This window comes from Aythya fuligula, chromosome 15 (assembly GCF_009819795.1).
Source record: "Aythya fuligula isolate bAytFul2 chromosome 15, bAytFul2.pri, whole genome shotgun sequence".
NCBI lineage: Eukaryota > Metazoa > Chordata > Aves > Anseriformes > Anatidae > Aythya > Aythya fuligula.
In genome coordinates, this window is record NC_045573.1 from 6,003,195 (window position 1) to 6,031,186 (window position 27,992).

The 27,992-nt window shown below is 47.4% G+C and overlaps 1 protein-coding gene across 1 annotated transcript in view; it reads left to right on the forward strand.

Annotated features, from left to right (window-relative positions):
* Positions 1 to 4,074: 4,074 nt before the first annotated feature.
* Positions 4,075 to 27,992, forward strand: part of ADAP1 (ArfGAP with dual PH domains 1) — a 57,043-nt gene continuing 33,125 nt past the window's right edge. Inside the window, exons 1-4 of the mRNA XM_032197306.1 lie at positions 4,075 to 4,321; positions 14,217 to 14,347; positions 16,140 to 16,231; positions 25,734 to 25,816. Of these exons, the coding sequence (XP_032053197.1) occupies positions 4,237 to 4,321; positions 14,217 to 14,347; positions 16,140 to 16,231; positions 25,734 to 25,816 (391 nt within the window). The 5' untranslated portion in view covers positions 4,075 to 4,236. The remainder of the gene's footprint in view (positions 4,322 to 14,216; positions 14,348 to 16,139; positions 16,232 to 25,733; positions 25,817 to 27,992) is intronic.

A 27,992-nucleotide genomic window follows, 5' to 3' on the forward strand; every position in this document is an offset into this window, starting at 1 on the left:
AGGATGTCTCCTGGCTCCCAGCCACCCGTCAGTGGGACAGAGAATCCCATGTGACCCTGGTGAGGAACTTGCCCTTCTGTATATCGATCCCCAAACCAGCCTATTTCTGCAGTGAGCCCAGGTGGAGGGAAGAGCGCTGTCACACTGGAGGAAGAAACAGAAAGGGCCCGAGCACGTGATGGACAGGCTGAGAAAAGTGGTTGGGGTAACTTTCCTTTCTGTGGTGGCAGGGTTGCGAGAGCAGGTCGCAGCTCTGGGGCGTAGTCACGGATGCAGGGCAGGAAGAAACTGGCTGGTTTGTGATCAGTGGCTCTCACAGAAGCTTGAAAAATGGCGTTTAAGTAAATCAGCAGACAAATGTTGCTCTGCAACTCCTTCCTGTCCTCTTTCCCTGTTTTTTCTCCCTTGACGAGGAGCTCAGTGGTCTGGCATGCACAGCCAGTAAATGATGGGAGTAGCAGGCTTCTTTTCATGTCAGTACCGCTGGGCTTTGCAACAGAGTTGGCCACTATGCAAATGTGGTGAAACCCTGATCTGCAAATCACTCCACAGCGAGGCACATTTAGAGCTGCAGGACGCCTTTTCCTCTTTGGGGCTGGTGCAGGTGCAGAGCAGCTCTGCAGATGTAGGGCTTAGGTCTTGTATTTGGGCAGCCTCACATAATTTTCCTTTACATTCTCCTCTTCTGTGGAATTAACACATCTGTGTGATCAACACATCTGAAAGAGGTAGCATGCTTTTCCCTGTCCTACACAAGGAGAAAAGACCACAGGAACCATAAAGCAATTTGGTCAAAATCAGAGCAAGCTGGTGTTGCTATCAGATTTTCAGTTCAAGGATTTTTAATTGCTGTGGTCTAAGCTCAGTACTGCATGGCATTCCTCCCTCCCAGGTGTAGCCACTCTTGATTTAACTCAATATTATTAAAAAAAAATAAATCTAGAATTACTTTTTTTTTTTTCTCCTTTTTTCTTTTGAACAGAAAACCATAGCACAACTGAAACTAGTTGCTTTACTGTGGGAGTGGTCAGTGCTATGGCTTGTTCACACAACCCCCAGCTGCAAGAGCAGATACTGCTACAACCTCTGCTGTAGTGTCAAGGAAGCGTGAGGGACCCGAGCTGGTGTTTCTGCTGCTCCAGAGTTTTGCTTGAATGCGGTTGCAGTGGCATGAATTATTGATATTTCTGTTAGGGTTTGCTGTTCGCACAAGAATTTTTAATGTTTCCCCACATTGCGCTGTGAATGCACTCCCAGGTCATGTAAGGGACTGAGTTTAATATCCTTGTGTTCGAGTGATTGTGGCATTGATTTCGCAGTTTCAGGGCTGGGGCTGCAAAATTAACTGAATGCCAGTGTAAACAGCCCTCTGGTAACAACGCAGGGCAATCGCGGGGTGAAAGGAGCTGATACAGAGGGGCAAAGAGAAGGTAATTTGGGGATTGTTAGTGAATTTTCAGGGTGTCACCACAAAGATGATGAAAAGGTTTCCAGGAATTCTTGAGCATCTCTTCCCCTGCCCTCACAGTTCAGCATTTGTAGAGGCTGCCCTGGCTGCCACTGTGCTCAGCACCTGGAGAGATGCCATTAATAAAGTCTGTTTCTAAGACAACAACCTTGCAACTTAGAAAAGCCCAGCTAAAAGTGTGGGTGTTTATAAACAGACATTTTACACACAAATGTGCGTGTATATATGTGTAAATATACGTATATGTGTGTATAGCTATAAAAATGATGTCAGACTTAAGAAGTCACTCAGCAGTGGAGAGTCAGAAACCATCTGAACGAGGATGATACACTGGCAGTGACAATTGGTCTCTGGAGGGTATGGCCAGGGGCTGTGTAAGAACTGGGAGAAAATTCATTAAGCACTCCCTGACAAGCTGTACCCACAGGGAAGTCATGGGGAAAAGCTCGGATGAGGTGTTGGATCCTAGAGGGAGCAGTCTGACATGGACCTGCCTGAGCTGAGGTGCCACCAGCCTCCCAGGAGCCTGCCAGCACCACCACAGAGCTCTGGAAATGCACTGGTATGTGAGATTGAATCGAGCCCTTGATTTCCAACTAAACAGAAGTTTCTCCTCCATCCTGGCTGGTTTGGTCCTGTTCCAGCTTTTCTCCCTCTCCGTGCCCCCTCTACCCACCTGTGCTGTTTGGTTCCCAGCTGCAAGTCTGGAGTAGGATTCTCACCGTTGTGTTTGTGCCAGGGGAACTGGGAATCGTTTGGGGACTTGGAGCTGTGGATGACCATGGCTTGATCTGTGCTGGCCCCACTCTGCACCGCCACTGCTCAGCCCGTCCTTTATGAACCGCTCCCTTCTCATCGCTGACAACAGGCTCTGTTATGTTTGATTTTATTACAAGATATAAATTTCTGTCTGCAGCCCTGGTTTCCAGCACGCAGAGAGGGATTGCCTAGCAACCAGGAGAACAAAAAATTAAGAGAATCAATAAGACTTAATGGAAAGCTAAACAGAGACTTTAAAACCAATCTCCCTCCCAGCCCCTGCCCCTGGTAAGTTCATAATGACTTGCAGCATCCCAGCTGCTGCACGAGGGATTCAGCAAGTGCCTGTGCTGGAAACGCCAGAGGAATGGGGCTGAAGTGCAAATGAAAACCTCACCTCCTGGCTTGGATTTAGCTAGAGCTCTGCTCCTGTAAGCATTTACACCAGGCAGTAGTCCCACAAATTTGAATATAACGGGGTTTTGGAGGATTAGGGCTGTGATTCTGTGCTGGAGCCAGTTGGACTGGTGTAAGTCCCCGGCAGGTGTTAGTGGCAGTGCTGCTCCAGGTATTACGGGCAGGGAGGGTGAAGGCAAGGTCGCCTCTGGGCACACCAGCTGGTTGCTGCGGCTGAAAACCTCAACAAAAGGACTCAGAGTGGGATTATGCCTTTGGTTAGCATGGGAACGAGTTTCCAGATGTCATCAGCCTACACGTGTACAGGCAGCAAGCGGCAGCGCAGCGCAGAGCGCCGCACAGCCGGCGAGGAGCAGCCTGACGTCAGCGCGGAACAATCAGAAATTAACTCGGTTACGGCCGCTCGCCTGATGGCACAAATGCAAAGGTCACTTAGGAAAACGTATTCCAGACAACGGGGGCATTGTAAACATATCAGGCCGTGGTTTTGCCCCTGTGTAAGGGTGTATGATGGTTTCTTTGCACAAAGTGTTCTTGGGAACCTGCGGCCCTGCTCACATCCGCATATGTTGGCAGGATCGGTGGTGGTTCGGGAGTGGAAGGGTTCCAGGAGCTGCAGGGAGCCGCCTCCTACTGGCCCTTGTGCCTTTGGCCCTGTAGGCAGCAAGACTGGTGCTGTGCAAGAGGTGCCCTGCTCTTCTTGAGGAAGCAGAGGTGGACAGTTTGAATGGGGGGCTCGCTCCACAAGACCCAAACCATTTGTATAACCAGAGCTGCATTTACCATGAATAAGTCGAAGCAGCATAACAGATACCTGCAGCCTGTGTTTGAGAGGACGGATTCTGCAGGGGTCTTTCTCCAGACACAGCCCTGATCCCCTCCTCTTGGCAGATTTCCCACATCATCACCTTGAGTTACCCTTAGGGGCAAAATGGGGGCCAGGAATCTGTAGGCCAGGTGAGGAGCAGCAGAGGTGGCAGTCCTCGGTCCCAACACAGCCGTGGTGCCCCTGCCCCAGGTGGTGTCAGGGTGCCCTCACCCCAGTGCTCCCTGGGCACCAAGGATTGGGGTGCAAGGTGTTGGGGGACTCTTGGAGCATGGTCCTGAGATACACGGAGAGGAAAAAGGCGGTGATGTCCTTTTGGAGTGCAGCACAGCCAGGGGAACCCCAGCTGCGCTCAAGCAGCGAAGGGCAGGACTCCGGGAACCCCCAGGCGGTGAGGTGGGAGGGGGACACCCAAAAATTCCTCCGGAGGCAGAGGGCGGCCGAGATGGGGACACGAGGGGGAAGTCGGAGGGGTTCGGGTGGGGTTGGGGCGCGGAGCCCCGGCGGCGAGCGACCGCTGGAGGTCGCGGGCGAGCGGCTCGGCGAAGGGGGGAGAGGCGAGAGGCGGATCCGGCTACCGAGCCGGGCGCGGAGGCTGCGGGGCGGGGAGGCTGGAGCCTCCCGGGGGCTGGGAGCCGCCGGCCTGCCCCTCGCTCGGGGCCGCATGGAGCAGCAGCAGCAGCCCCGGCAGCCCCTCGCCATGAAGCTCGCCTAAAAGAAGCCTCGGCGGAGCCTTCCCCTCCCCTCCACCCTCCGCAGCCCCCCCATGGCGAAGGAGAGGAGCAGGAAGGCGCTGGGCGAGCTGCTCCAGCGGCCGGGCAACGCGGCGTGCGCCGACTGCACCGCACCCGGTAAGGGCACCGGGGGGGCGTGGGGACGTCTGAGGGGCTCCGAGCTTCTGCTCCGGGGGCTTGCAGACCCGCAGCCAGCCCTACACACGCACCCGTAGCGGGGGGAGCAGAGACATCGCCGCTCCCGCACAGCAGCAGCCTTTGCCCGCAGTGCCCCCCCCCGCCGCTGGGCTCGGTAAAGCTGGGGGCTGCGGGACCTGCCCGGGAGAAGGGGCTTGGAAATCGCGGAGCAGGTGAATTCTCCTTCCCCGGCCTTTTTTTTTTTTTTTTTTTTTTTTTTTTTTTTTTTTTTTTATATCGTTATGTATTTTAGTCGCCGCATGGTAACAGCTAAACGTGCGTTAGGTTGGGCAGGGTGGCTCTGAAAGGTGTAGGGATGGGATGTCCTTTTCAACCTCCATCACTCCATAGGCAAAAAAATAATAAATCCTGCTTCAGCCAAATTACTGATACAGATTTGTATGGGTTTCCAAGCTCACTTGGAGCCCACCATCCAGCTCCCACTGTCACCAGCGGTTTCAGGTCCCCAGCCTGCATCTCAGGAAGCTGCAGCACACTTTCAGACGCGTTGTGGCTGGAGAGGACAAAGAACTTTCTGCATGGTGTGAACTGCTTTGCAGTGCTGCGCCGCCTGCTCTGCTCCCACCCATCGGCTGTAGCAGCCCCCCTCTTGGGTGTCATGCTGAGCACAGCTTGGGCTCGCCACATAAGTGGCTCCCTAAATTGTCCCTTCCTGGAGGACACTTGGGCTCGATGGGATACTTCTTCCCTGCCCTGTGTGATATGAAGCCTCTCTGCAAAATGGGAAGTTCCTCAGCATCAGCAGAATAGGGATGAAGCTGTAGGTCAGTGAGATAGCTCATGCTGGGGAAGTGTGGTTGTTAAAAGACTAAATGGGCTGGTAAAACAACAAAGCTGTGTTTTGCTTTTGGGGACACCTGTGTGCAGAGATACCTTGGTGAAACTTGGAGAGGAGAATGTGGGCCAGAGTCTTTTGTAACACGAGGTGTGCTACATTAATAGCATTCAGCCTCTTTGAACTGTGGCAGCATTACTTCCCTGGGACTGGACCTCTGTTCTGAAACCCAATTTCTTTAATTATCGCTGTGCTTCGGTACCTTTGGCAAATAAGAGCTAGCAGTGGTGCTGTAATGTGCTCATCTGCCCAGGAGGGACAATAAATACGAGATGCCCTGGGTTATTTAATGTCAGATGCATAACTTGTGTCTGTAGGTAATATATAAAATATTCAGGCTGGGGCCAGTTGCTTGTCCTGGGCAGGTGAGGCAGGCCAGGGCTTTCTGAGTCTGGGTAGGAGGTGATATGGGACAGGTGTCTGGAGAGCCTCCAGAATGGGGTATAAGCGTGGCCTTCACTGAGAGGTGGGACACACAGAGAGAAAAAGGTGAGAGCTGGTACTGGATGGACAGCTGGAGAGAGAAAAGTACCAAAGCAGAGGAAATAAAGTGAGAATGAAAGAAGAGGAGGGTGGAGAATGAACAGGAGATGCAGAAGCATGTAGTACTCCTGTGCTCCTACATGTCGTCATACTGCTGATGTGGTGCACCTGCGGGGAAGCGAAAGGTCAGGATCCCTGGTTAATCATGATTGCTTCCAGGTGGGTATGTGCCTTCCCTGAAATCCTGAGGTGCTTCAGGAGCCATGATGAGAGGTAGCCATTTAACTCAGGGATACAGATAACAAAGGATAGGATGGGTTAGAAATAAACCAGGTGACAATTCTTTGTTAGTTTAATTCATGTATTTGGAAACTAGCTGGGTTTTCTTTTGCTCTTGGAAATGTTTGTTTCAGAAATCTGCCAGTCAGTGGAAGTTTTTCCCTCCCTGCTGTTAAAAAAAGGTTTGTCTTTTGTTCCTGAGCCTCACCCAGGTGCCAAAACAGTAGCCACAGCCCTGGAGTGAGGGCTTGTCCCAGGCACTGTAGGCTCACATAACAAAACCGCGAGTTCCTGATGCAGAAGAGATTGCAGCTGGGCACCGTTGTGACTAAGCTGTGACCATGCAAAAAATCAACCCCCAGGACTTACAGGGAATGTCAGGGAGGCAGCACCTTTTCTCCTAGGCTGTGGAAGGAGCTTTGTCCTCTGCAGGTCGTCACCTAGCTGGATTGTTGGTGAGCTCCAGTCAAAGCCTCACGATTGCCTGGCTCTGGGCCAGCATTTGCCACTTGGGTTATTCCAGCTGAGGACGATTTAAGTGGCCAAGTCCTAGAACCAAGGCTACTTTTGTGGCAAGTGTTGAGTGGCATTGAGTCTGATGCTCGGGAAGGTCGGATCCATGCTCTCTGTCTTTCCCCGGACCAGCATGTGGGCTGGCAGGAAAATCTGTTGTGCAAAATCAGAGCTTCCGAGGCGTTCTCCCAGACGAGATTTTGAGGGCATGTCTCAGGTAGGGGGAACAGGCTTACAGTGCTCTGGCTGTGACAGCTGGGAATGCTGTGAGGATGCTGAAGCAGAGACTGATAATGAGCATGGCAAAAAAGAAAAAAAAATCACTGTGGCTACATTTCATGCTTGCAGTTCTTGTTTTATTTTAAGGGTTCTTAGTTTTTTATTAATTGCTGCTTTGCAGAACCTTAATTTTCAGTGAAAGGTGTTTCTGAATAAAAAAAAATCAGTTGCAGAAATGTCATCCATCCGTAAGGAGTAATGAGATTGCATTAGCTACATCTTTGAAACTGAACTGTGGGGCAGGAGCCACAGCAGTAGGGTTATGGGGTGTGGGGTGCCCTGCCCTTACACTCCCCTGAAGTCAGGGTCCCAGATGTCGTTTTGTGCCGTGTTTGTTTTGGTGGGTTCAAAGACATGCTTCCACCGTGCAGACAGCATGGGAAATGCAGCCTTAAGTGCAAACTGAGTGATCGCCCTGAATTGCTGGTGTGTAATGGCTCTCGATGTATTAGAATAATCTTTTTTTCTTCAAGACTAATGTGGCAGTTCGGTGCTTTTTTTTCCCCCTAAATGATTCTTTGTCTCAGGCAATCTTTCCACACGTCACGAGAGCGATGGTTATCTCAGGGCATAACAAGACCTTGAGTATTTCTCCCTTTACTCCATTTTTCTCTAGCTTACAGTTGTGTTTCCACTAAGCGAGAATCATTTTACGTTGTGGGGGACAGTGAGGCTCTGATGACAGAAGTGGAAATCCCATCAAACTAATCCTGCAGTTTAAACCCCTCCAGCAGTTTATGTGGCTTTTTTTTTTCCTCTTTTTTAATTATTATTTTCATCTTTCTTATTTGGGATGAATTACTGGGGACATGGACCCTGGAAGGAGTAAGGGAAACATCAGCTTTTCGGTGCATGGGGCTTAGGTGAGGTGAAACCGAGAAGGAACAGAGGGTGAGTGATAGAAGCGAGCCTTATATCAGAGGGCTTTTGTGCTGCAAAACACAGTGGATTTGGTATTTTGGTGTAGTGGTATATATAAAAGCCTGAGGGTGGGTGGCGTGCAGCTGAGGGTTTATAAACACCTTCCTGCAGCCCCAGCATCATCTTGTTTCTAAACCAGGTGAAGCTTTTCCAATCCCTTGCTTTCATGAAATAAGGGCGGTGATTCGAGGAAAAGCCACGAGTGCCAGGCATGGCGTGATCCGTCCTGGGTTAAGGAGGGCGCTGAGAAGATTTGATCTCGAGCCTCTCCATCCTGTATCCGCTCCCCAGTCCTAAGAACACAGATCTGGAAGGCAGGTGACTGAGTCATCGGGTCCTGTCTCGTACTGTCATCCTCAGTGACATCTCATCCCTCCGTGGAGCGATGGGGCTCTGCTGTGGAGCTCGTTCTCTCTTTTTGCCCCCACCACCTCCCACTGGAAAGCTGTTCCAGAGCTTTGCTGCTCTAATGGCGTGAAACGGTCTTTTCATTTTCAAGCTAAAAGTGGAAACTTGTTCCCGCACCTCCATTGTCCTTCAACTTAAAGAGTTCTTTCTCTTCCCAAGAATTTAGCAGCTCTTCTCCCTTGGCATAAACAGAGTGGAGGGAAAAAAGGGGGGGAAAAAAAATCCTGTGGTCATTGTATTTAGCCACGTTCTGCAGGGAAAGAGAATGTTTTCAGACAAAGGATGTGTAACGTGACGGTGCTGTCTGTCCTTTCCCGATGCCCAGGCTTGCAGCAGTGCTGTGGGTTGCAGGCAGCAAGCAGAGGGGGCTGCTGAGACCTGACAGCTGAATCGAAAGACCTTGGCAACTTTAGTGCCTTCACTGAAAAATGTTCCTACTTAACGGGGAGTGTTGGTGGGAGGCTGTTTGGCTTCAGTTTTAATGTCTTTTATTGTTATTTTTAAACATGCATGACCAGGGTCTGTTTATTAACCTCCTAATCCTTTCCCAAAGTAAATAGCAACAGAACTTCAGTGCTGAACGTGGGCTTCTCCTGGTGTTTAGCAAATCAGCAGCAGCCGAGTGGCAAGCAGAAAGGGCTTCGCTTGCATTGATTGCACTAAAACCCCAGTGATTACATCTTCCCTTATAGGACACGAGTTACCTTTCTTGTGCAGGGTGAAACGAGGTTTTGCCTACCTGCATGGGTTCTCTTTTCCCTTTGGTGAGTCTTTATCACCTCAAACAGGGGAAGGAGGTCAGAAATACGTGTAGAAGCTCCATCCCAGTAACAGACTGGCTCCATCTCAGCTGGTGTAGCTGGGATGCAGCCCCACAGCTTATGGCCCAAGGCACCATTCGCGTGCTGCAGCCAGTGGTGTGAGCTAGAGGATGAGTTTCTGGGGTGCTGCAGTGCGTTGGCCACGTTCTTGTGGATGTTTGTCTTGGTCAGTGCTGGTGCAATAACTGGCTTCAGACAAAAAGTGGAGAGGGGACATGTGGGTGAATTTTGTGAGTCAGTTCTTGTTCTTGCCTCATGGTTATTTTGGGCCTATTACTTCTCTACTTCATGTGGCTTTTACTCAGGTTGATGGCATTTAGGGCTTTTCAAACTGGAACCTTGTTTTTATAGCCAGGGTACTGGAAAGTTTGATTGAAAAAAATATATGCCACTGCCATCCCACCTCCTGTCTTCTCTACTCTCCTTTTGGTTTGCATAAATTATCTTATCTTGGTTCTCGTTTATTATTTTGGGGGTTCAGCCCTAGTTTTTTCCTCTGTGGGTCATTCTTACACTTAGTAACGTTGAGTTGAAGCTGCAGAGTTCATTTGCTGTATGCTGGTTTTTCCTGGGGCTTGTGGTGGCCCCAGGAGGCTGGTTGGGGAAGTTAATTTCTGAATTTAGCTGCGTTGCCCAAGTGTTTCAGTTTTGCTTTGGATGCTTCTCTAATCTCTGCCTGTGCCTTCCCTTTCAGATGAACAAGATATAAAAATGTCACCCCAATGTCCTTATTGTGACTTTAGTTTAGCTTTATCTATTTATTGTTTTTAAATGAAGTTGTATCACGTTTTTATTTTTAAAGTCATTATAATGGATTTACAAGTGACCAAAAATCTCTACCGCTTTGTGCAGCGAAAGCTTTCTAGAGCAAGCATTGGTCATTCTGGAGCAATGATGCTGAGGGATAAGAGACTTTCTGCACTTAAAAGACTTCATTTGGTTTAATGTTCCCTTTGCTCCTTGTTAGTCTTTATTCCTTTTGGCTTGGCATAATGGAATAAAGTCATTTGTGTGGAACTTAGGAATGCCAGAGAGTTTTCATTAGGCTTCGCTGCTGTTTGCTTGACACTCTGGAGGCTTAGAAAAAATCATCTTTTTTGGGTAGGGCCCAAGCGGTGACTAGTGCACCAAAATGGCAATATATCATAATCTGGAAGAGTGAGGAGTGCGTGGCAGTGGCTGCATTTTCTGGATCAAAACAAAAAAAGTGGCTTAAATAAAGTTACTGAAATCCCCGGGTGTCCAGGGTGCTCCAGCCATCGAGGTGTCTAGCAGCAAGATGATCTTCAGGTGGCTGCAAAGACTCCACTGCTCACACTACATCTGCTGATGGTCACTGCTCTGCAGAAGCATCTCTCCACTGGCCATGCTGCAGGGAAAGTCAGTTCCCTTAACCTAAAAGGTGCCAACAGTTTTTCCCCCAAACTTCCTTTCCCAGTTGTATAAAGACATGGATTTAGTCAGATGCTTGATAAAATGTTGTCTCAGAGTCTACTTAAAAGCCACTTTTAAGGGTTGAAGCCTGCAAATATTCAAAAGTTAGAGATCTCTGTCATTATCTGCCATGAGCTGAGGGTTTTTTTCATGTCCTTTGTGCTGGAGAGCAGAAGCAAAGACAGACGGGCAGTGATGTGCTTTGGGGAAGGCTGTAGCTGCTGCGTGCTTTACAAAGGACTTTAAAGAAGCATCCCTGCAGACCTGGGCACGCACCCTGGCCAGCTGCCTGGGGCTCTACCATCAGCTTCTGCAGATCTGTGGGTGCAGTGGCTTTGTAGCTGGATTTCTCTGAAAACTGTGTCACAAGCACGCGGGACAGGCTGTGGGGCATGAGTGCGAGGGGGAAGTGGCCTTGGCAGAGACCTCCGGAAGATGGAGAAAAGGGAATCCTCCAGCCTCCTTCCTGCCTTGGGGGCAGCACAGTGATGCAGAGTCACAGGGATGCACCAGCCTGGGGGCTTGTGTGAGCCATAATCCCCTGGCTTCTTCAGACAGCTAGAAATTTGCTAAGAAATTATTTTACCAGTGACACTCTGGAGAGATTTCCCTTGGTAGATCAGTTGATTTGGGGACTTCACTACTTAGTGTTTTTTTTTTTTTTCAAGGGGTCTAACTTAATACCGGAGGCTTTTCAAAGCAGGCCACAAACAGCCAAGTGTGTACAACTCTTACATCTCCCCCACCCCACATCCCCTTGCTGCGTGATTTTTGGATTGAAGAGTTATATTTGGATTGAAGAGTTATATATTGTTACAGCACATAGAACAACAAACAGGAAGTTGCTATTAGTGTACAGCAGCAGCACAAACTGCCCGGTGTCAGGTTCGGTAAGTGCAGTTAAATGTGCAGCTCTTCTGTGGTGCTTCCCTATGTGCACTGTTTGTGATGCTGCCGTTTGGTGGAAACGGAGCTCGGTAAGAGAAGAAATGTTGTAAGAAAGGTGACCAGGAGGAAGGTGTGGTTTTATCGAATGAGCTGAGATTATCCCTTCTAAGAGTTGGGTCTTGACACCGCTGGTCCTGTGGTCTCCGTCTGTTTTCTGAACATGCATATGTGCTCCTGTGTATAGCCCAGCTCTTGCTTTCTTAATTAAACACAGCTTGATATTGCGTGGATATAAGTTCAAGATTCTGGCCTAAAGAAAATACTGTTGGTATTAGGAAAATGCTGCACAGCCCCATTTGTGGATGAAACTCACTGCTTAAGGTGCTGTTTGGCCATGTTGAGAAGACATGGCTTGGGTACAAGTTGGCTCAGCGTCCTTCAGACCTGACATCACCTCTGTCTGAGCCCAGGGATATTTTTACAGGGTGTTCCTTCACCCAAACAGATTCTCACGCCCTGTCTTGAGGAATATGTGATGTCTCCTAGTCCCGTAGCACACATCAGTGCAGGTGGTGGAGGGCTTACTTCTTTGAGGGGACTTGGAAACATGAAGCTGCAGACAGTATAAAGAAATCTACCTACGTGCCGAAGATAAAACTGTTAACGTAAAACAAGTGTTGAAGCTCCTGATTAAATCCCACAGAAGCCAATGCATGCTTTGATACACGTTTCCCTCAGACAGGTGCTGCTGCAATCAGATATCAGTGCTCTGGGAAGGCTTGAAGTGTGATTATTGTGTAGCAGCGTGGCTGAGCACATGGTGCTGCTGACGGTGTTAGCTCCTGACTCACAGACTTGGCTACTGCCACCTCCTCTTCCTCACTGCTGCTGTCATTTGCTGCTCCGTGGTCACCCCATCCCACAGACCCTCTCGCCATCCCTCATGCCTGATCCCTCTCTGCTGCTATCAGACCTTTCCCATGGCCATTTTGACCCTCTCCGCTTGCTGCAGCATGACTTCAGCAGGCTTTGGGTAGGACTATGTTTGAAGATAGACCTATAACTCATGGCTAGAGATGGGGACATTGTGATGAGCTCCATGTGCTCCTTTTTTGCCTATTTCTTTGTTTCTTCTTACAACTGAATCAGCTTTTGGGTTTGTAAAGCAGCTCCTGGACTGCCATGGGACAGTGGTGCAGCAGTGTATAAGATTCTTGTTGCAACCCTGTAATTCTGTAACTGGCAGCAACCTTTGTAATTGGGGTGGATGTCTGCTGAGTGCTTCTTTTGTGATGTGAAGGAGAGTCAGCCCCAGGTGAGCATCCAGGCATCTGGGCCGATGGCACACAGCACCCTCTGCCCTCGCTGCTATTGCTGGATGCTGGTAGCACTTGGTTCCTGCTGCTGTATGCTGAGGTTGACTTGCACGGTTTTTTATTTGCCACGCTTCAGCTGTAGTGTTTGGAGTCTTGCACGAGGATGGGAGGCCACATGAAATACTAAAAAGCACCTTTATATCTGGCCACTAGTCCCCTGTGATGTGGCTGCTGGCTCTGTGGGACTTGCAGCAACTTGGGAATTTGGTCTCCTCTCCAGGGTGGACACCCAGCTGCGTCCTGTGGGGCTGCTCACTTAGCTCATGATTTTATAGCTAAACATGACCAGGGAACTGGATTTGTCCCCTCTGTGGTGTGCTGGGGTCTGGTGGCTGTCCCCACAGGCAGGGGCTGCCCACTCAGGAGAGCTGTGGTGCCCCGTGCCACCCCAATCCCTGTCCCTGCTGCACTGACACGGCCAGGCCGTACCCATGTGTGAAGAGAACGTGCATCCCCCTGCTGTTATACATAACTGCTGCTCCGTGAGGAGCAAATGTTCAGCAAATTACTGTGGGGAAATAAACAACTGCTGGTGGTTTGTGAGGCAGCAAGGCCTGCCCTCGTTGCTCGGGGGCGGCCTAGGCCTGGGCGGCCCCCAGGCCCCTGCTGCTGTGGGGAGGCTGAGGCGAGCGGCCCGCGCTGGGAGCAGATCTCCACAGGGAGGAGGTGGAGGAGCCAGCAGCGGTTGTGTGATGGATTTGTGGCTCGCTTGGCGACTTGTCAGGGAGCTTTTTCTTCTGGGGTGCAGCTGGAGTGGCAGGCGCTGACATTTGCCGGTTGGGGTTCAGACAAAGAGGCCTGTATTGGCCTTATTGGTGCTGAGGGACGACGCTGGAAGCGTCCTGCCCTCCGCCACTTCATGTCTACGTTTTGGGCACTGCCTCTGGAGGCTGGCAGCAGCTCTCCTGAGGAGGAATTTGGAGACGAGGGACGTGTGTTTCAAGTGCTTTGTGTGAGACGTCAGCTTAGGGCTGTAAACAGCTCAGAGAAAGCACAGAGCCGCCACCAGCAGCCTTTTTCCATTAAGGCGAGGGCTGGAAACCCTCCTGGCTCAGAGGCCTTTTCTGCTGTGCAGCCACGACTGTGGGAGGAAAGTCTGTATGCTGCATTTCCACTGTAAAAAAAAAAAAAAAAACAATAAATAAAGTAAGAACTGTCAAAGCAGAGAAGCAGTATAAGGGTTTCACTAAGCTGCTTGTTTTATAGGGCAGTTTTGGTCCACACAGGCCTTGTTGGGTGGGATTTGCTGGTGAAGGGAGACATTTTGTTCTTCGTGTGAGTGTGGATTGACTTTTGGGATTCTTGGGCACATGCAGTTGTGTGTGTATTGGGTTTCTGTGAATAACTGCTGCTCCTGAGGTTGCAGTTCTGTTAATTATTAGTGTAACTGGTATAACTGTTAATTTAAACTAACATAGACCTTCTCCTTGTATGTTTATTTGATGCCTTTAGAATTGGAACTCGGCCCTGGTGACTCCTGACCTCCCCTGCCATCCCCTGTCCTGACCACCTCTCCTGCCTCCTGTGCTGAATTTAATAGACCAGCCAAGTGCAATTTTCTTTCTGTTTTTTTTCAGATCCAGACTGGGCGTCCCATAGCCTAGGGATCTTCATTTGTTTGAATTGTTCAGGAATCCATCGCAACATTCCACAAGTCAGCAAAGTGAAGTCTGTCCGTCTGGATGACTGGGATGATGCTCAAGTGGAGGTACGTGCATCTCGGGCTTGAAATGCCAGTGAGCTTGGGTCGTTGTTTTACATCACTGATCTAAATGCCACCTACCCTCTGGCTTCCTCACCAGCAAAACTGTAAAACCAAGTCCTCTCTAAAGATACTACAGCAAATGTGATCCCAGGAAACTAAATTCCAAAATGCGGGAATGAGATCTGTGGTGCTATACTTATGAGATCTGGTTGAAAAATTGAATAACCATTTCATGAAGAAATTGGGAGGATTTCCCTTACCCCTATAAAATATCATTAAAATAGTGTGTGTAGAAATTATTAATTCTAAATGGACCCTCTTCATTTTCTCACGTTACCTCCATCTGTAGTCTAGCATCCCTGCCCAGCTCAGCTGTTTCTGACTCTCTTCCACTTAGCACTGAAAGCTATTAAACACAGTGTCCTGAAGAATTGAACCCCTGCAACATAAATTCTCTGTATTTATACAACACACCTGAATAGATTTGGATGATGCTGCTAAAACCAACCAGGAAACCTATATGCTTTGACTGTCGTTATCTTTAAAGGCATAGAGAATGCTAACACTCATTGATTTTTATCTTATTTTGTAGATTTGAGGTTTTTCTGAAAGCCACAGCTCTCAGTCATGTGTTTTGTGAGGAAAATAGGCTTTTGTTTTGCATGGGCTTTCCCTTCCCTGATTTTTTTTTTTTTTGAGTAGGCTGCATATGTAAACTCAAGGTCCTCCAAAACATGAAAGTAATAAAAAAAAAAAAAAAAAGCTTAGAAATAAATAATAAAATAAAAGCTTAGCTGCTTGTTCTGCTTATGTGCTTGGCATTTGATACAAGGCAAAACATATTTAGCATGGGCTGCATGGGAGGGGATGTTTTTCTTAGGCTTGTAAAGTGACTTTCATTAAATAAAATCTATGAATAGGAAAAGATGTGGTTTTGTTTGCAGTGTGTTCAGCTAGCCATTTTTATAAAAAAAAAAAAAAAAAAAAAAAGGAGGAAATGAGGGCTGTCAGGGCAGATAATTTTATTTATTTTTTTTAATATACTTCAAGCTCCTTTTTGAGGTTGTTGGCATGGCTTTGCAAAAATAAAATTATCCTTTTCCAAGCGATGTGTTCCTCACCAAAGCAAACAGCATAGGTCATGTTGTCAGGTTATTGCCTTGCTGGAGCCATCTCTGGGAGCCATCACATTCCTGTGCCTGCAGGTGGGACATGCCACCGTGTGCTGCCTTCTGCTGTCATGGGGATCAGTGGGAATTGTGCATGTGTGACTGGGATGCGCACCCACCCTCAGCACTTTATTAAGCAGATGCCCTCAGGGAGTGGGGTGTGATAATTTTCAGGGCAGTCTCTGCCCAGTAGGGTGGCCTGGCTCCTGGGAGGGACAGCAGCCCAAATGATTGAAATGGTCTGATGGGATTTCCTATCCTACAACATGTCTGTAGCAAAAAAAACCCACCCTGATAGTATTAAGTAGACTGCTGTGGGATAGTGAGCACCGACAGTTTTAGCTCCTTTTTCACCTCTGTGCCCTGTCTCTGAAATGCCAGGCTGGATCAGAGATGTAATATCTGTATAGCCAGAGTGTCGACGGGTCTCCAGGGCTAATTTCTGAGGCTTGGTTTGCAGGCACAGCCTTTACAGCATCCCTTCTGCACACAGAGAAGCCTTTTAATAAATGAACACAGGCCCCATCCCACTTAGTTTATTACTCTGTAGAAACAAAGGAGGACGAGAGGAAATAGCATTAAAAATTTCTTAATTTTTTTCTTTTTTTTTCTCTTCTCTTTTACAGTTTATGGCCGCAAATGGAAACAATGTAGCAAAAGCAAAATATGAATCAAAAATGCCACCATTTTATTACAAGCCAACATTTCTTGACTGTCAGTAAGTAAATACCTTTGCTGGTAAACAACATTTATTTGTTTGTGCAGCTGCAGCCTCCGTAATGTTTTAGTTTTAGCATGATACATTTTTTTCCGCTGCAGAGAGGAGTTTCATTTATAGAAGGCCCTGAAAATCTTTGTTCTTCTGAGCGCATATGGTAGAGTTTATACCACGCGTGGGATCTTATTTAATAAGTCCGGTTGAGACGATGCAGAGAAGTCAATAGTTTGTCTGTTCCCCAGACTCTCCCAGGTTCCTAAGGCTACAAAAATGCCAATTTCTACCCATTGATTTCTGCCTTTTCAAATAGCCCTCCTACATCAAAACATAGCTCGCTTATCTGATATATGAGAGGCTAGGTTACTTGTAATACAAAAATGCTGGGTTTTAGTGCCAAAATGGAGGATTTGCTTTTTTTCTCCCTCTTTTTTTTCCTCTTGACATGACAAATAATCTCCTCCACGAGGACAAGGAAAAAGATATTGTATCCCTTACCGTGTAGTGTAAACCGCCCTTGTAAGCTGGGGCAGGCTTTACAGACCATGGCAGCTGAGCAGACAGAATGTGCTGTACTGGCCAGAGAGCAAGGAGAGGATGAACGGGTGGTGTTTGTTCCACGGGATTGTTTTCTAGGGCCTGATCCTACCGTGTACCAAGGGAGTTTAAAATGTTTGTGAAAACGGTCTTCGCAGAACCTTCTCTGGAGGGCTTAATTTCCAGAGCCAGTATTTTAGTATGAGCAAGCTGGGGAGTAGTAGCCCTGAGATTGCTGCTTGAACTGCTGTCAGCAGTGGACAGGAGGTTTTGTTCAGCACCGTGTTATGGAAATGCCCGGTCTGCATGTGAGGCTCTGAAATGCATTCAGACGTGAAGAGGTGCCTAAAATTGAAATACTGGAAGCATTTGTTAAGACTCTCCCTGTGAGATGCGAGCCTGTGAGTAGGAAGGCTCTGCTATGTTCCCCGAGTCTGAAATCACACCAAAGGGTTTCACAAGCATCTTCATTCATTTTCAGGGTGACTTTATATTCTCAATCCTATATTTGTCTTCCTACATCATGCAAAAAGCCTTCGTGGAGAAGAAAGAAGAGGGCTCCCGTTGTCCCTGTGTTGTATATTGGTGGTGCATCCATTACCCACAATTCAACAATGCCCAAATGCAAAATCTGGGAAGACCCAGGTGTGAACAGCACTACCTGGCCTTACAATAAAAGAAATCATTCATTTGTGCACAGTTGGCAGGTCTCAGTTTTGATCTTAAAATGTCTTCTGGCAACAAATTCCGCGGTGCCTGCAACTGCAGGACTGATTTGAGGGTTGGCCAAGCCACTGTGTGTTGTGGAGAAGCGTGCTCTGAGCGTGGTGTGGTTCTCTTGCCAGGATTATTTTTCTTAAGAAAAACGTCTCAATGCCTTACCTCTCCTCTTGCTCCAACACCTGTGCTTTGTGGGAGAGAGCCCAAGGAGGAGCTGCCAGGAAGGAGCTCCCAGCCAGAGCGGTCCCGCAGTCTCTGTGGTGTGTAGTGTTCATCCTGGGGAGCAGACAATGCAAATTCAGCTCAGCGTGGCAGCACCATTGTTTATTTTTTTCTCTATTTTGGAAGAAAAAATAGCTTCAGCAAAAGTGACTTCTCTTTCTTTTTTTAACTCTGCCTCTCCCAAGAAGGAGAAAGGAAAGGGCCCACGTTTGTTTGACCATGTGGGGAGGTTGGGACCTTTCTGTTCCTACCTTGAATGGATGCTCCTGGGTCCTGACTTGAGGAGGGTGGGGGAAGATGGTTCACCACTAGAATAAGTGGGGTTTCTTGGGGATTCAGAAGTGCTTGTGTGTGTGAGGACCTGAAAGGTCAGGGCTGTGACTTTGTAAGGGCTCGTGATGGAAAAAAGATGCCTCAAACTGGGTAGCTGGAGGAGATGGAGGGGACTTGCCTTGTGACAGTTAAGGACAAGACCTGCCTTCTGCCTGTCTGTGCTCAGGTGACAGGATTGCTGCTCTTCTGCCCAGCACTGGCCTCCCCACCCAGCTGGGGGGGATGAGAAGACCTGTCCTGACCAGGCTGCCTGCTTTCCTACAGGCTCTGGCATGCCATTGACCCACCCAGCTCCGTGCACAAAAGCCTGCCTCTGGCTCCCCAGGGCAGATGTATCCCATTGCTGCAGGGCCTGGTGGCCACAAGTTTCTTACAATGCCTGTCTCAATGTCCCCGTGGGGGCTGTGGTGACCCTTTCAGATGCTTCTAGCATCCTTGCCAATCCTGTGCATCCACTGCTTCATGATCTTGCTGCGTAAATAGATTGCACTTCCTAAGATGGTGCACCAACAAAAGGAAAATTGCTGCTTGTTTCTCTCGTTTGCTTCTCCTTGGAGTTGGGTTTAAACCAAAAATCTACAGTCTCTTGGCAGAGCATTATTCATGCTTGTTTCCCTTGTCTTCTTAGTGTCTCCTTGATGTAAAGAAGAAAAAGTGTGCTACAAGCTCAGTGTGTTACCCGAATGGCAGGAGGAGTTGCTAGCTATGCCAGCAGCAGCTGTGACCTGGATGCTGTCCTTGATAACCAGACAGCTCATGAAGTGCTGCAGTCCTGAGAGGATCCAGTACCACATTTGTGTCGCTGAGATCCAAAATCCCAGCAGTTGGTTGTGCTGTTTTGAAACTTGCTTGTACGTGGGTTATTAAGGATGGTCTTCATGTAGTTGTTGTGCTTCTCCTAGCAGTGACAGCGCTGAGGGAGTTTGTCTCCATGCGTCTCAAAGCAATCAGCAAGCTGTAGATTTAGAGGGAGATGCACCCCACTGCCTTTACTGGATGCTGTGGGCGTTGGGCAGTGCTGGAGGTCAGCACATCTCGGAGGCAGCTGTGCCCTCCTGCACTGGAGGGCAGCTACTGAACAGTAAAGAGCCAGAAATGGCAGAGGCTCCTGCCCAACTGCTCCTAGCTGACTGCAGCTCCTGATGCTAAACTCAGGGGTACGACCAGATTTTAACCTCCTTCAACTGACAAGCTGCAAAATAACTGCACTGAGCATAATGGGAGTGAAATAAGCATGCAACCCATACCGAAGGGTTTTTGTTCCATCTCACGTCTCGGTTAAATTCAATTAGGTGATGCGTGCCAACCCCAGCTGCTGTCGTGTCCTTTTGGGGCCATCCGACCTGTGCTGCGTGTTGTGAGGTGGCTGTGAACTGCGCCCAGCTCCCCTCGCAGCGGTCAGGCTGCAAGCACGCGGAAGCTGGCCCTGCTGCTCAGCCAGCTTTCAGACCACAAGCGTTTTTATCCCTTCTGCTGCTGGGCTGGCAGAAATGTCTGTGGCTCGTTCTGAGCTCACTTAGTTTGGCTTCCTTTGATAATGCAGCATGGGCTTTGCTTCTGCTTTATTTTTCTTTCATCCTGTGGTGGTGTTGCGCTCCGGGGAGCGGTGGCTGAGCTCCAACCACAGCCCCATAAAAGCAGTCTCCGAGATCACGTTGACCCTGCTGGGGCAGCTGCTCAATCTGCAGCCCTTCCCGGATGCCTGGTAGAGATGTATGTGGCCAGGCTTATAACCTGTGAATTATAAGGGGGTTACATTTTTTTTTTTGTTCGTTTCTTTATTTAAAGCTTTTCATTTTGCTCTTAGTTAGGAGGATGAGGCAAGGCTAGTCCTCCTGTAAGTTGCTGCTTCTGGGACGGTTTATCTGCTCTGTGCTTGTAACTTGCAGATATTTTGCATAGGGACAATTTTCAGCCTGCGTGCCCGAGTTTCAGAGCTGAGCCTGAAGCTCTGCTTGTGTGGGTGCTCTCTGCAACATGGATGTGATCCCTCGCAGCAGCAGGTCCTGTTCACGCACTGTGCTGCTATGCAAGCAGCTGTGGGTACATCGTGTGTTGGGGATGTTTTGAGGGCAATGTGCAAGGTTGTATTTTTCTTTCTCTGGTCAGAGGCTCCCTCTGCCTTTCAGTAGATAAATACTAGCAAAGATCAGGGGAGCTCTGCTTCGTAAAGGAGTGTACATTTAGCTATCTCCCTGCCTTGCTGCATCCCCGTCACTGCAGCAGCGTGAGCTGTTCCCAGCTCACAGCGCTGGGTGGCATGGCCATGGCTAACACCTCCAGCCACCACTAGCAGCACGCTGTTGTGTGCCGACCTGCGTTCTGCAGCATCTGGAGGTTTTGGTGCTTCTAATTACAACACCCCATGTTGGATGGCTGCGGTGGCTGGGCATGCTTTGTGGAAGCTGCTCTCAAACTCGGCGCATCAGGATGCTGACATCTGAGCCATAATAAGGACAGGCTGTTCACTCCTTTTAGTCTTTTCTTTGGGAATCCCTCTGCCTTGGTTGCTTGAAGAATTGCGAAGCTCAAAACGAGGGAAGAAGTGCTCTGGAGCTAGCTTGTCCTTTTTTCTTCTTGCCTGTGATGTTGCTTCGTTCCTTGGAAATTACGTGGTGTTTGCCTGCTGCATCTGGCTTCTGCATCCTCCGGAAATCCCATTGTGGCTTTCTGGCTCTGTCAGAAACTTGGCAGTGGTTACAGAAGTGGAGGGATGCTCTGGAATTGCCCAGAGAAATTTTACCAGCTGTGCACAGGAAGAAAAAAAAACAACACAGACCAAACAACAAAAAATCCATTCTGCCCTCTCCTTTAATCTTCCATCTGCCAACAGCTTGGCCCATGCAGTGGGAGCAGTGAGCAGAGCAGCCAAGTTTTGTAAATCTGGGGAGTCCCTGAGGCTGAAAAGAATACCAGACCCTGTTCCTGCACCAGCACAGCACTGACCCAGAGTGTTGGGTGAGGAACTTAAACCACAAAATCTCTCCTTGGATGGTCATGAGTGATCTTGTTCCAGCTCTGTGCGCTGGCAGCAGATTGAGAGCTGTACCAGTAGCAATTCCTGGGGTGGATACAGTGCAAGCACAGGGTAAAAGTGAAGGAAAAAGGCCTTCTTCAGCCATATGCTTGACAGAAAACTCTTAGAAGATGAAGAGAGAAGCTCCTACTGGGCTTTTGCAATGCTGGAAGTACGTTCATGTCCCTGCCCAATACTTAACAGTGGTTCATGTCGCTTTGTTGCTTGATTCAGTAACACAGAGCATCATACGTTTGGTCTTCATGCAAAACACTTAAATGTACTGACTGTACAGTGCGCTTAAGTGCCTTGGTAGGAAAAATGGGGCAGTATGGGTTGTGCTGGGTAGTTGCCTCATCTGGAATGAGGTGAGGCATCAGTCAGAGAGAGGATGTATCCCAGTAAGGCTTAAGCATTAAGGTTGAGCATTTTGCTCCAGCTCCTACTTATTAGTCAGATTCTTCAGATCTTATATCCATGGCTTTCAACAGTGCCTTGATGTCTTGGGTATAAAGCTCTTGTGGTATTGCAACACAGCCTATCAACGACAGACTGCTCATCAGTTCCCGAGTGCTGGAGCCTCCTGTGATGGCTTGAATCACGCTCAACTCCCCTTGCGCTGGTAAGGCTCAGAAGTAGTGAAAACTCTCTTCTTGCTGCATAGGAGAAGGTGTTGGAGCAGGATGTGAAGCTGGAAGGGCTTTTAGTCTACACTGCAGTGGCTGCCCTTGCCACTGTATGAGCAAAAATTTGGACTCAGAGTTAAAATTTCATTAAAACTGAGTTTTGACAGAAACTTGGCATAGCTGTGCCCACAGAATTGCATCTGAAAAAGCATTTTTAATTTTTTCCTGGACAAACCTCTGACAAGCTCCAGATGCTTGGATTTCGGAAAAGCTCCATTTGGGTTTCGGAAAAGATGGTCCTGGATGACGTTCCTTAGTCTTTGTCTGGTTTGGTGGCTCACAAGGATGTCACCAGGAGACTGATGCTTGCTCTTCAATGGATTTTGGGCCACTTACAGCTCTGGCTGGGGCTTCTTTACTGGCCTATGTGTCCAAAAAGCTCAGCAGCCCCTGTGGTGGGTGCACCATAGAGCATCCTAGGAAAGCCAGCCCTGCTGAAGGTCTTGTTTAACGATAAATTGAAGACTGTAGACTTGGCTGACCAGCACTCCTGTGCGGAGCACAGTGAGGCCATGCAGCCACAATTTGATAACAACCATTGGAACACAAGCACAGCTTTTCCTGTGCTGTTTTGTGCTCTGCAACAAAGGCTTTGAGTATGTGGGACCAAGATAAAGCTTCTCCACTGACTTCTTTTAAATCGTTTCTTGCTGATCCTTTGGCAGGGGCCACATGCTTTCGTGTGGGTGGCCAGGCAAGCCAACAAGTACCTACGATGAGATTTGGAGGTGTTGGTGTTGGCAGTGCATTGTTGGCCTCCAGATCCACAGCCTCCTTGGTGCCACGCAGTCCTGCTCCATTCAGTGGGCAGCTGCTATTCTGTTGGAAACGTAGTCTTTCCTTATTTTTTTTTCCTTTGCTCCCAGGTTTTTATCCTGATAATTACAAAGAGCTTTGTTTTAATTGCCAAAACCATGACACATTCCCTGTAAGCAGCAGCCTGCCAGACTTTAGGTGGGCTGTTAAAGCTTTTGGACTTGATCCTGAAAGCTGTGCGTCTCCGCAGTTCAGGAATGATGGTTATATTTTTCTAACAAACACAAACTGCCTATTTGCTGCACATCCCATCACCAGAAATGCAATAAAATAACATAAGGCTACTGCTGCAATCAGTTCTGGTCACAGAGTGTTGGAATCAAAGGGGGCTTTGGATGTAGTGTCGTGTATTAGGCATGTGATATCTGCCCTGGGTTATTTACAAACAAATTAACCTCAAGAAAAATACACTTCAACTAAAACAGAGAACTCTGTCAGCAGCAAACGTCTAAAGGCCCCCCAAAGGCATACTTAAAATAAAATGGAGATCAGTTCTGAAGTCTAATGGAAACAGTAGAGGGACTATATGGCTTAGGGACCTTTGGCTTGGCCCTGAACTCTGATTGCTTTCAGATCCTGTAGATACTGAGACAAATTCCTGTTTAGATTCACGCAAGGACTGCCAGTGACACTAGGGTTTAACTCCAGACTCAAAAGCTTTTTTATTTTTTATTTTTTGTGGCAGCATTGCCTCCAGTCAATGGTACTGAGTATGGTCAAGTCCCTGCTCAGCCTCTCAGTTCCTAGGGAGATGCTGGACTCCTCGCCATCCTCCTTGGGTCTTTGTTTCAGTTTCTTTTGCTAGAGCTGTTCTGCTTTCTATAAATAACATCTGGAGCAGAAGCTGCAGCTGCTGGCCTTGCATCTGGTTGTCCTAACTGCGGGCTGCTCTTGGTGCATCTTGATTTTCGGGAAATCGTTGCTGAAAGAACCCGAGTTTGTGATTATGAGGAAGGAAGAAAGAATGTGTGAGGTGGTGGGAATTTGTGTGAGCTGGGAACACAGCATGACTGGAGTCTTATCTGCCATAGGACTTGCCACTGGAGCCACTTGTGGTCTGGCCCAAGTGCTGGGAGAGGTTACCGAGAGTTTTTTGCAGCTTCTCGGGACATACATTTGGGCTAGGTACTTCACGGCTGATAAATCTGTGCTCTCTTGCACAACAGCTGTGGAGATACTGAACCACTGTCACTGACAGCGTCACGGGAAATAAGTCATTGCAGAGCACTGTTCCCTAAGGCGTAAGGACCAGCAGAGTGTATCTGTTGTAGTATTTGCATTATAGAGCAAGAGTGTTTTCCCATTGCTGTGTATGAACCTTATTTAAACATTTGCATTGGAAGGCTGACTTTCAGAGGCTCCGAACAGCTGCAGCTCCTGCTGAACCCACAGAAGTCAGCTGGAGCTGAGGGTGGTGTGAATTCTCTTCCTTACCGTTAAATTCCTAATTGTCTTGTTGAAAAGGTCCAAGTTTGGCTACGGTGACAGCAAGCTGTCTGCAGCAGCCAGGCTGGAAAATTGCACGAACAGAAACAAATTTAAGTACTAATGTTGATTTTTTTTTTATTATGTTTCTGTAGCTTTCTTGATGAGCAGCAGAAGTATAGAAACAGGCAGTTAAATTCTTCCTTCTGGGTCAACAACATTCTGTATTTGCAGGCTACTGTGTTGTAGGTATTGGATCAAGAAAGAGCATCCTGCTCAGCCCACAAGAGCAACTTGCACACTTCTATGAACCCCATCTGAACCCCACTGTGAAGATCTGGGGATGGGTTATCCTCAGACTAGAGCGTGGCACAGGGTGACAGCAGAAGGGAGATGGGTGTTTGCCTTTCAAGTTCACAGTCAAACTTGCAGATGTGTGTAGCAACTAAAGATCGGTCCTGAAAACAGGAACAGAAGGGGGAAAGGCAGATTCTCAGTGCATTATTTCTGCTACAGCAGAGGCTCACAGTTGAGTTTTGGATGCAGCAAAGCTGTGGTGCTCCCTGAGGCTTGTGGGAGAAGGGCAGGGAGATGAAACAATGGGTGGGATAAAATAGATGTGATTATTTCCTCCTTTACTTCCAGGAAACCTATTACAGCCATGGTTCTGTTTGAATAATATCTTGCAAATGTGATCTATTTGTTTGCTGTAGCCCCTAGATGAATTTTCACAAGCACTAGTAGTATGCTTATCTGCTTTGAACATTTCTGGAATGTGTCTTGCTGGGAAGCTAGTGTTAAATTTGTGCGGTCAGCAAAAAAAAATAAGAAAAAAAAAAGAGATGGTTAAAGCATATCAACAGTTTTCGTTAGCGGGGTGTTGATGTGTTGAAGTGTGATGGGTTTTACAGAACACGCCTGATGCCGGGGGATCTTTCACTGTCATCAGTGTAGGCCACTTCTAAATGTCTGCTGTGAAGCTGGGATGACACATGCCATTATTTCCATGTGTTTCTGCCTGCTTGGGCTATTTAAGGTTCCCTTGCAATTAACAAAGCACAGTTAGAGCTGTTTGAAGCTATCGCTATCTTATTCTAGATTTAAACTACTTACGTCCTTCATTAATTCCAGTACTCACCCTAAAATAAAATAACAAAATGTATTTATAATGTCTGGGTTGTTTATTCCTTTCTGGAAGTCTTGGTATCATTTTCAGCATGAAGAACAGAAGACTAGACATAATAGACATGTTTTCCACCATGTGTCATAGATTTCTTTCTTAGGGTAAGCAGTCCAGGCTCTAAGTTTGAATGTACCAAGTCTGGGTTTTCATATCAACAGTTTTAGGGCAAAGATTTATTTGTCTTTTATGTTTATTGCTTTTTTGTTGTTTTGCTTTGTGTTGTTTTTTTTTTGTTTTTTTTTTTTTTCATTAAACAATCCCATTTACTAAAGAATCCAGTCTGAGGAGCTTATGTTTAAAATTGTTCATATACTGTTGGAATTATGTGCAGAGGCTGATTGGGTGGGTGGAAATGGGCTATTTTACTAAATCTGTAGATCTTAGTAAATTTCCAATAAAATAAAACAATTGATTTGCTCTCTTAACACAATGGAAGAAGCCCTTGGGTGTGTTAATTTAATTTTTGGAAGACTTTTAAATCACAGTAATATTTTGATTTCAGAGTTAATGATTATGGATTCTTCTTTAGTTTATCTTGGACCATGTCTACTTCTTTCTTTTTTCCAGACTGCTGCGGGAACAGTGGATCAGAGCCAAATATGAAAGGAAAGAATTCATTCACAGTGAGAAGCAGGAGCCTTATTCTGCAGGTAGTGAAAGAAACTTTTGGCAGATAAATTTTTTGATGTTCGGCACCTTCCATTTTTCTTGTCTCTGTTTATATTTTCTTTATATTGATTATTGCTTGTATGTCACTAAAGAGGAAGAGAAAGCATGATCTTTTGGACAAGATTTGTCCTGGTGTTCCGTGTATTTGAGTGGGAATATTGGGAATGTCAGTGCCTGATGGAAAGTAATGAGTTATCAGGAGTCTTTCTGTTGACTCATGATCAGTAAAGTACCAGCGAATTTGTTTCTGATAGCTGGAGACATAAATGCACATTAAAATGGAGGTAAGGGTGTTTGTCTTATGGAGGTGACTTTTGCTGTGAAAAGATGAAATCAGATTAACGACAGTCTGGTTAATGGTCAGTAAGGGCTAGGTTCAGAGAATAAGTCAGTTTTCTTAAAGAAGGGCAGAGTTTAAGGAGGAGGTGCAGGGCTTGGCCAGGTTTGTTGTGCAGCTGCACCAGCATAAGGACTGGCACAAAAGTGCATGAAATTAACCGGATACTTTTTTGCTATATGTAAGTGGCCTTTAATTTATTGTGCATATTAAGGAGCTGACACCGGCTATGTGCATGCGTGACTCCGGGATAATTTTATTACCAAGAACCATGTTGCAGATGAAAGGTTAAAATTTTATTTTCATTCTGCTTTTCAAGACTAATAACAAGCAGGTAGCTCCAGCAGTTTGCTGCTATTAAAACTTCAATTAAAATCTGATCTCATATAGTCTCAATTTATGTTTAGAGTCTTTCTGCTCTGCTTTTTTCTATATATGAAACCTGCACATAATGTGCGTGCATGTGTGTGTGTGTAATCCATATTCATGTATAGTACACTGCACATTTTATTTTAGGTTTTCCAAACAGTCTGCTGGAGTTGGACGTGTTATATTAATGATAAATAGTTGATTTCCTAGACAGATTTGGAATTTATCTGCCAATATGTGTATAATGTTCACCCAGGAATAATGTTGCCATTTCATACCGTGCAGCTTTTAAATATAAAAGCCCAGATTCAACGGGGTACTTCAGGCAACCTCGTCGTTTTAAGCACAATTACTCCTTGTGACTCCAAGAAGAGGGTGTACCTGGTTAGAAAGAAGTATTTGTTCCAGTGCTGTTCAGGCAGAAGGGCAGTGTGTTCTGACCTTTCTGAAAAATACTGTAGGAAGAGCTCGAACAGAAGTTTATTTTAGCAATGTATTTTGTAGCTGCTTTTCAGTAATGCTGTTGCATAATATTTAACTGCATGGTGAAGGGGTAGGGTTTTCTCTCCTCTTTGAAGTTCAAACACCATTAACTGCAGAACATAAAAGAGAACATGGCAAGCCATTTTAAATGAACAGCACTTGTGGGAGAAGGAGAGGAAAGGAAGGCAGGCTGATGGGCACCTTGTAGGTTGTGTACCATTTTTTTGGTTTTATGTATTTTCTCTGAGAACTGTATCACCATCAAAATCCAGCATGGGAGCTGTGTAAATTACCTGGGCGATGCTAACCAGGATGTCATCTGTTCATTCTTCTGAACAAAGCAGGGAGGTGGGGACCAAACTTCCAGCACCGACTTATCCTTTCTGTTTCACCATAACAGCTCCCGAGATCTGGTTGCAAACCTGTGCTTCAGCCTGTGCCAAACCATGCTGCTTCTGCTGGACAGCGTGACGATGTTGGGGACACTGTTTTCAGTTCTCTGGCTGTTACACTGGGATCAGTTGTTTCCCAGGGCTGTGGCTTGTGTTGTGTATTGGTGCTGGATCACCAGGTTGCCAAGCTGGTGTGAATCAGTGCCATCAATGAGCTGGTCTGAGCTATGCCATCCAAGGCAGGCTGGAGTTTGGCACTTGCAGAAGAAGCTCAGCCACATTACTCGTCCCTGCTCTGCCCTTATCACTGCTTGCAGGGGTCGGTCCAGCTTAGCAGCCTTGAGGATGCACCCTGTGTGGAGCAATGCTCGTGACCTGCTCGTGCTGGGTTCAGCGCTGCTGGGGGCTGCAGAGCATCTGGGCAATTGCTTTCCATTCATGACCTCCTGAATGGGGATGCACTAGGGTGGGACTGATACAAGGAGGCCTTCTTGCCCACCCCCCACGCAGTTTGTGTCCCATTTAAATTTATGTATGTCTCTCTTTCTCTCCAGCGTTGCCTTAGACCGTTTTTTC